At 40.8% G+C, this 7,447-nt stretch overlaps 1 protein-coding gene and 1 long non-coding RNA gene across 6 annotated transcripts in view; one reads left to right on the top strand and one right to left on the bottom strand.

Moving 5' to 3' along the window:
- mark4a (MAP/microtubule affinity-regulating kinase 4a) overlaps positions 1-7,447 on the bottom strand; it is a 35,933-nt gene that overhangs the window by 12,007 nt on the left and 16,479 nt on the right. For all 5 annotated transcript variants that reach the window (XM_032533081.1, XM_032533085.1, XM_032533082.1 and 2 more), the window contains exons 6-11: positions 7,173-7,243; positions 7,017-7,073; positions 5,951-6,187; positions 2,908-3,027; positions 2,721-2,820; positions 1,944-2,053 (exon numbers count right to left, since the gene is read on the bottom strand). In XM_032533081.1, the coding sequence (XP_032388972.1) occupies positions 1,944-2,053; positions 2,721-2,820; positions 2,908-3,027; positions 5,951-6,187; positions 7,017-7,073; positions 7,173-7,243 (695 nt within the window). The remainder of the gene's footprint in view (positions 1-1,943; positions 2,054-2,720; positions 2,821-2,907; positions 3,028-5,950; positions 6,188-7,016; positions 7,074-7,172; positions 7,244-7,447) is intronic.
- LOC116700172 (uncharacterized) lies at positions 124-3,622 on the top strand. The gene is made up of 3 exons (XR_004334585.1): positions 124-134; positions 1,330-1,333; positions 3,486-3,622. It is a non-coding gene; the product is annotated as an uncharacterized LOC116700172 (long non-coding RNA).

The raw sequence follows: 7,447 nt of genomic DNA, 5'->3' as shown, positions 1-7,447 counted from the left end.
GGAGCTGGTGCACAGTCCTGAGAGCAACTATACACATACATAAAATAGCTTTGTATGCGCCTTATGCAAAAAGTAGTTAACAAATAAATACTGCACTGTAATGAAAAGAAATAGTTAAATGTTAAATATGCACTGTATGGAATTGCACAGAGCTATGAGCTATTATTACTATTACCTATTTTGTTGATACACATAAATAAATATATATTTTCTTTATTTAAAGTTCCTACTTTGATTAACAAAAACGGAAGGTTGATTTCGTTTGAATGAATGGTAATTACTGGATGATGTAACACACCTGATTACCGACCTGAGTACTGAGACCTGATTGGCTAGTTTGAACTGGAGAGGCGGGATCTCATGCTACACGTGTGAGTAGAACGTGAGAGTTTTCGGGTGGACCGGTTTGGTTTGAGGAGCGGCACCAGAACAGTTGGAGCAGAGTAGAGAGGAGTTCCCTCCGTGTTGAACGTTTTTTTTTTTTTGGAAGATTAAAATATAAAAAGTGGACCAGTTTTCCCAGCCAACCATCCTGCCAGCGTGACGTTTTACCCGCTACAACACACCTGACCTTGCAACAGTCAGTGTCACCCTGATATAGTATTTGAAGAGAGTATCACAGCGAGAATGGATGGGTGAATGAGTATACCAGGGGCGTTTGCCACTCTCAAATGGCAGTTCCAATAAGAAAGCTAGGGTACCGAACCTTAATCTTCTTTATTGAGATGTGACTTGAATACAGTCTAGCACCATGATTCATAATCATATTTTCTAATCCGAAATTTCCTTCTTCCCCTTCCATGCTTTTTTCTAACATATTCTAATCGTTGACCAACCCTCTCACCCAACCACCCTTCCATACATCCCAAAGGTGGATATGATATGTCACCAAACACATTTATTTTAACCCTTGTATGGTATTCAGGTCAAATTAACCCATTTCAAATTTTTCCAAGAAGAAAAATGGTATGTGTGGTATGGTAAGTATACATTTTTTCTACCTGAACATCAATGGCCTTACCTTATTTTCTGTGATAAACATGTGTTCCTGACTCAATTCAGACAATTATTCTGGATATGACCACTTATGTTTTTTTTCCATAGTGGATTTTCAACATGAATTGTAACCTTATGACAAAAATGAATCACACTTCCATTGTGTTCTAGTAGAGACTGATTACATTCCCTAAACATATACGTATGATATCTCAATTGTATAAAATTGAGATAAAGACAGTTTGTTAATAGACTATGAAGTCAAATTTAATTTCAGAATTTTTTTTAAAACCCCAAATAAGTCACGGGTCAATTTGACCCGAGGGATACGAGGAGGGTCCCAAAAGTGAAGACAATACAAGGCTTAAGGTAAAGACTTACATATTAGATTTTATATATATATATATATATATATATATATATCTACATTTTAACATACTTAAACAGTAGCACATTTTGTTTTCCCCATCTTGTAAATATTTAAATTTTTGTTCTTATATTCTTATATTTTATTCTTATATTTTATTATTATTATTATTGTTATTATTATTTCATGTATATTGTATGTATGTATATTTTGTGTGCTGCTGTAACACTGTAATTTCCCATTTTTTGGGATCAATATCTATCTATCTATCTATCTATCTATCTATCTATCTATCTATCTATCTATCTATCTATCTATCTGTACTGTACTGTATATATACACACAATATGTAAATATTTGTCATAGTAAGGTATGAAAACGTACTATTAGGCACCGGTATAGAACAATTTAAATTTTGCCCATCCCTAATGATTAATAATTTTTTATTTACAATGTTAAGAAAAGGTCAACCTGGTATTTCATTCATTGCCGTTTGCTCTGGTTAGCATGTCAGCTAACCACCTCATGTTTACATACTTTATATACATTAATAAGTACTGAGTGGATGTGTATAACTCACATCGCCTTTGCGGCCCAGTAGTAGGTAGGTGGCGGTGACTTCGTTGTATTTCTGATTGAGCAGAGAGTCCTTAATTTCCTCTGAAGTGAAGCCCATCCCCACCATCACCTCTGAGGAACACAGACAAGCACTTAAAGAAGGTAAGACACCGGACATGATGATGGGAAACATCTCGAGCAGGTCTGTTATGGGACAGGCCTCAAGTCTCAAGTCATTTGGCCCAAGTCTCAAGCAAATCTAGTAGCAAGTAACGAGTTATTTCAAGTCAAGTCCAAAATATGTCCCTTTTTACCAAAAACCCCTAAACCTCACATTCAGCTGTTTGCTTTTTTCCTTCTTTGGTGAAATTGTTAAATCCAAAAAGGATTGCTCGTTGCACAGATGCAGCCGTTGTGGCGGTCTGGTCGGACTAATGAGGCTTCAACAGGGGTCTTTGATGCTACCTGTTGCCGTAGCGAGGAGTTTGACTGACAGCCGGTCGTCCAATTATGACAACCGTATAACAGGAGCTTTGTGCGTCGTCCAATCGTGATTCCCAGCTTGCGCAGCTGCCGCTTGATGATCACAGAAACTTGACACTATTGAATTATATTATTTTATATTTAACAGATAACATTCAGACTTATGAATACATACAAGTCATCCTAGTCCTCATGCATCAAGTCACAACTCATTAACCTACAAGTCCAAGTTAAGTCTCAAGTCAAGTGACTCGAGTGGACTCAAGTCTCAAGTCCACATGTCTGCTTAGCAGTACCAGTGGCCCAGCGGACTCACCTATGCGAGCTGGATCACTGAAGTCTTCAACGGGTTCTATGTGGGGCTTCAGGTCATCGCCCTCGTACCCTGAATTTATCCACTTGTCCTTCATGACTTGCTGTAGAAACAGAAAGATGGAAAAGCTTCAGCCTTGTTAAAACTACACACGAGCTAATTGAGACCATGTGTGCTACGAGGTTCTCACGTCTAGGGTGCAGCGTTTGGTGGGGTTGAGCACCAGGAACCGGCGGAGGATCCCCTCACAGTCTGTGGACATGTAGAAGGGCACGCGGTACTTTCCCCTCAGCACACGCTCCCTAAGCTCCTGTTGGCCACATCCATCACATGTTATACATACAGCATATTTCATATTCAATCTCTGACAAAATATCCAACACCCATTTCTCTGGTGATGTAATGGTGTCTTTTGATTCAAACTCCCCAGGCCCCTCCCAGCAGGCGGTCTGCTGGGCTGCGGTCAGATATGAGAGGGGGGGGTTAAACACACATTTGTCCCCATCATCTGGCGGAGCTCCAGGGGGGCCATTCATTGCCATCTGCTGGATTTTGGGTAAAAATACTATTCTAGGTTGTACTACAGGGTACAATAACACTCCAGCAGAGAAGAGAGAGAACACTGCTTCCACACTAAGACTGCAACCAACCATTATTATTATTATTATTATTATTATTATTATTATCTTCACGTTGATTAATCAATTGGTTTTCTATAAAATGTCAGGAAATGGTGAATAATGTGGATCAGTGTCTCCCAAAGCCGAGATGACGTCCTCAAATGTCTTGTTTTAGTCCCCAACTTAAAGATATTCCGTTTACTGTCCCAGAGGAGAGAAGAGAACACATTTAAGAGACTGATTATTCAATTATCAAAATAGGTAGAGATGAATTGAATGGTTGACAAGTAAATGGTTCATCTTTGCAGCTACATTACACACTACATGTAGAATAGAAACTAAATGATAAATAGAAGCTAGCCCTGTACATTTGTTGTACACATAAAACAATACCGTATGGAAATCTAAAAACAAAATGGAATTTTAAAACAAAGTATTGTCTTCTCTACCAACCAGGCTCCAATGTTTATTTTTTTTATTTTTTTTTTAATCTTGAACCTTTCTGAATAATCCAAAGGGTTCAGGGTGAAGTCTTCTAAGGTTGCCGCAGTGCTACAGTCCACACATCCACCCGGAAAAGGATGATGCTACATTAACTGTGTCCTCTTCTCTCATGTCAATACAATTAAATACAAGCGGATCCTTCAAGGCCCATGATTTCCACCAGAACATATGGGAACTGTACACTGTTCCACACAGACCCCAGGTCTGTCTGATCATGATGACTGGCTGATTTGGACAGGACGGGACACAAGGTCCAACAGAAATTCAACTGCATACTGACCCACAAAGATGACATCATTAGGGTATTTTCCAAAGAAATACCACACTCATATGTGTGGCTTTAAAAACAATGGCTATGGAACACCTACACTCCCAGTCTGGGTACACTATCCAAACTGGAACAGATACAGTACACAGTGCAGTAGATTCAATGAAGTACACACTTGTGTGTGTATATTCTCTGGTGAGCATACGTCTTGTTACTAGCAATAGGCCTGTAACAATTATTACATAATTAATTGTCTTTTATTTACATAATCATTTCTTTGTTTTTTCTTTGTTGGGGGTGGCAGTAGCTCAGTCCATAGGGAGTTGGGTTGGGTCACCGGAGGGTCACTGGTTAAAATCCCCGTATGGACCCAAAAAGTTGGGAGTGTGGATTGGTGGCTGGCGAGATTCCCCCTTCACCTCCTGGCACTGCCAGGTGCCCTTGAGCAAGGCACCGTACCCCCCCCGACCGCTCAGGGCGCTGGTTCAGCTGGCAGCCCACTCACTCTGACATCTCTCCATGTATAGTGCATGATAGGTCCTGAGCATGTGTGTATTTCAGGCCTGTGTGTGAGTACTAACAAAAAGTGTGTACACAGAGTGCAGTCAGTAATTTCCCCATTGGGGACTAATAAACAAATTATCTCTTATCTCTTATCTCTTTAATTGCTAACATTAGCTAAGATCTTAAAGCCTATGACTGGTACTTGTTGATTTAGTTCAGATATGCCAAATTGTAATTATTAAAGGGATAATTGGTCAGACAATATTGACACTTCACAAAAGTTCACAAAAATCAAAGGGGGGGGGGGGGGGTTAAGTTAGAATATATGTTTTATGATTGTGTATGATTGAATGTGTACTTGTGTTATTACATTATCTGGGTCACCTGCCAACGATATATAACCAAAAGATGTTTTCTGGAATTTATTAGAAAAGTAAATAAATATTTTTTAATTCAACTGAAAGAGACAACCATATTGTTAATCGCAATTATTTAGGAGACAATTAATCGTACGGTAAAATTTGAAAATTGTTTCAGCTCTAAGTAGTAGCTCACTGTTCTGATTTTACTGTCTCACTTTATCCCACAGCAACATTAAAATAGATGTAGATAGATGTGTGTACATTGTTTCTGTTAATAATGTACTGTATTAAGTGTCCATTTCATTATAATATTCAGATTTATCATATATGATTGAACATGCACATGTGTTTTAAGTTTCATTAAAGTGGGGTGGAAGTGGGGTCACATTTGATCCTTTCAAAATTTACTTGAAGTAACTAGTTACCTTTATCATTTGTATTTGAGGATCTAATTTAGTAACTAGTTACTTTTTAAAAGTAATTTGCCCAACACTGCAAAGCATGTGCAGCATTTCCTCTCTAACTGGGACAAAGTCCACACGGTGATACTCTGGTAAGAGACAATGAGATTTAACCATAAATAAACCATATATATATAACCATAAATGGCTCCTGTTACTGTATTGTGTCAACAGTTATCTTTATTCAATTTTGTACGAGGCGTTTTATTTTGAGGGGTGCAATTGTTCCACCAAAATAAGTTCCTTCCTGAGTTGCTGAGTCCAGAGCTTGGCCCCGCCCAAGACGATTGTGATTGGTTTAAAGAAATTCAACCAACTTCTGATGGTTTATTCTCTTATCCTAGAATGCTGTGTGGAGTAGCCAGACCTTACTCCACAGTGCTGCAGAGACAGGTCAGGCAATGCAGGACTACTGTTACCATAACCACCCAGAGTAAACCCCGGACCCTGAATGTACCCCGACAGACAGACAGACAGACAGACAGACAGACAATCCTTCCTCCCATCCACTTGCCTTCAGGTTCTGCCCATCAAAGGGCAGCGAGCCGCTGACCAGCGTGTAGAGGATGACTCCGAGGCTCCAGACGTCCACCTCGGGCCCGTCGTACTTCTTCCCCTGGAAGAGCTCCGGGGCGGCGTAGGGCGGCGAGCCACAGAACGTGTCCAGCTTGTTGCCCAGCGTGAACTCATTGCTGAAGCCAAAGTCGGCAATCTTGATGTTGGCGTCGGCATCCAGCAGAAGGTTCTCCGCCTGAGTCATGTACATGTATTGATGCAGCGGGGGGGGGCAAGGATGGACAGAAAGAGGGAGAGAGAACCGACAAAGGGGACAGAGAGTGACACGTTGGGGGAGCAATGGAGAAAACGTTGCGATGGGAGAAGAGAAATAGGAATGGGAGGACACAAGAATGGGAGTTGTGGTGACGGAAAAAAGAGAGCACGAATGAGAGACAGGTAGGTGGGTGTGGGGTGGGGGAGGGCGGGGGATGACATCACACCTGTCAGATTTTCATTGTTTTCATTAGCGCTAGCTGGGTTAGCCATTGTTAGCAATGCCATTTTTTTTTTTTATCCAATTTTATGTTATTTTCATACAAACACTGAACAAATAGTGATGTACAGCCACTGAACGCACCGTAACAGCAATACCAATTCATAACAACACGTCCCGCTGTTTTAATTTCATACAAACAGCATAACATGTGGAATATGGACAGCGCTGCATGTGCGTTACTACAGCTTTCACTACTGTAGAAATCCAACCTCAGAAAACTTCAGAGTACAGATGAAACTATTACTGTACATGTCTATGTCATGTGTATACAGTATGTTGCTGTGTGTGTTTAGGAGTGTGATAATCTATTAGAAGAGGAGGAGGCTCTGGCTGCCTCCTACCCTTCTTCAGCTTCTCCACCCATCAGTGCGTTACTGTGCGATTAAGATGCTCGGGGCCCATCTTCACAGACACAGATTAAGACTAGTCCCGGATTAGAATTGTTGTAGTTTTTTTCCCCTAGTCTTGGACTAGCCTTAATCCACCATCTCTCAAAGCAGCCCAAAACATCTTCTGAGCTCCATACCTTCAAATCTCTGTGGACAATGTTCTTTGTGTGGCAGTAGTGGACAGCGGAGACAATCTGTGGACACAGGGAGACAGACACAGCTCAAGCACTGACCGTTACATGTGGTGATTGGCCCATTGTGGGCATCAAGTGGGCGATGTAGTCCTACAGTACCTGTCGGAATTTGGCTCTGGCTTCCACCTCCTTCATTCTCCCATGAGACACGAGGTAGTCAAACACTTCACCTGAGAGCAGCAGAAAGACATCAGTCAGCTCATAAAGCCAGGAGCACTACAGCCATACTTTATATTTGATCATATCCCGCTGATGTACACAATCCATTTCAATCACGTCAATTCAGCTTAATTAATATTTATAAGTGCCCTCAAGACGTCAACTTCAACTTTACTGTCTTCTTGAGGGGGATATGGGGTGGGTGGGCGGGTAGC

Source organism: Etheostoma spectabile, chromosome 13 (assembly GCF_008692095.1).
Source record: "Etheostoma spectabile isolate EspeVRDwgs_2016 chromosome 13, UIUC_Espe_1.0, whole genome shotgun sequence".
In the NCBI taxonomy this organism is placed as follows: domain Eukaryota; kingdom Metazoa; phylum Chordata; class Actinopteri; order Perciformes; family Percidae; genus Etheostoma; species Etheostoma spectabile.
Note: the sequence above shows the minus strand (reverse complement) of the source record. Positions and strands in the feature narration are given on the sequence as shown.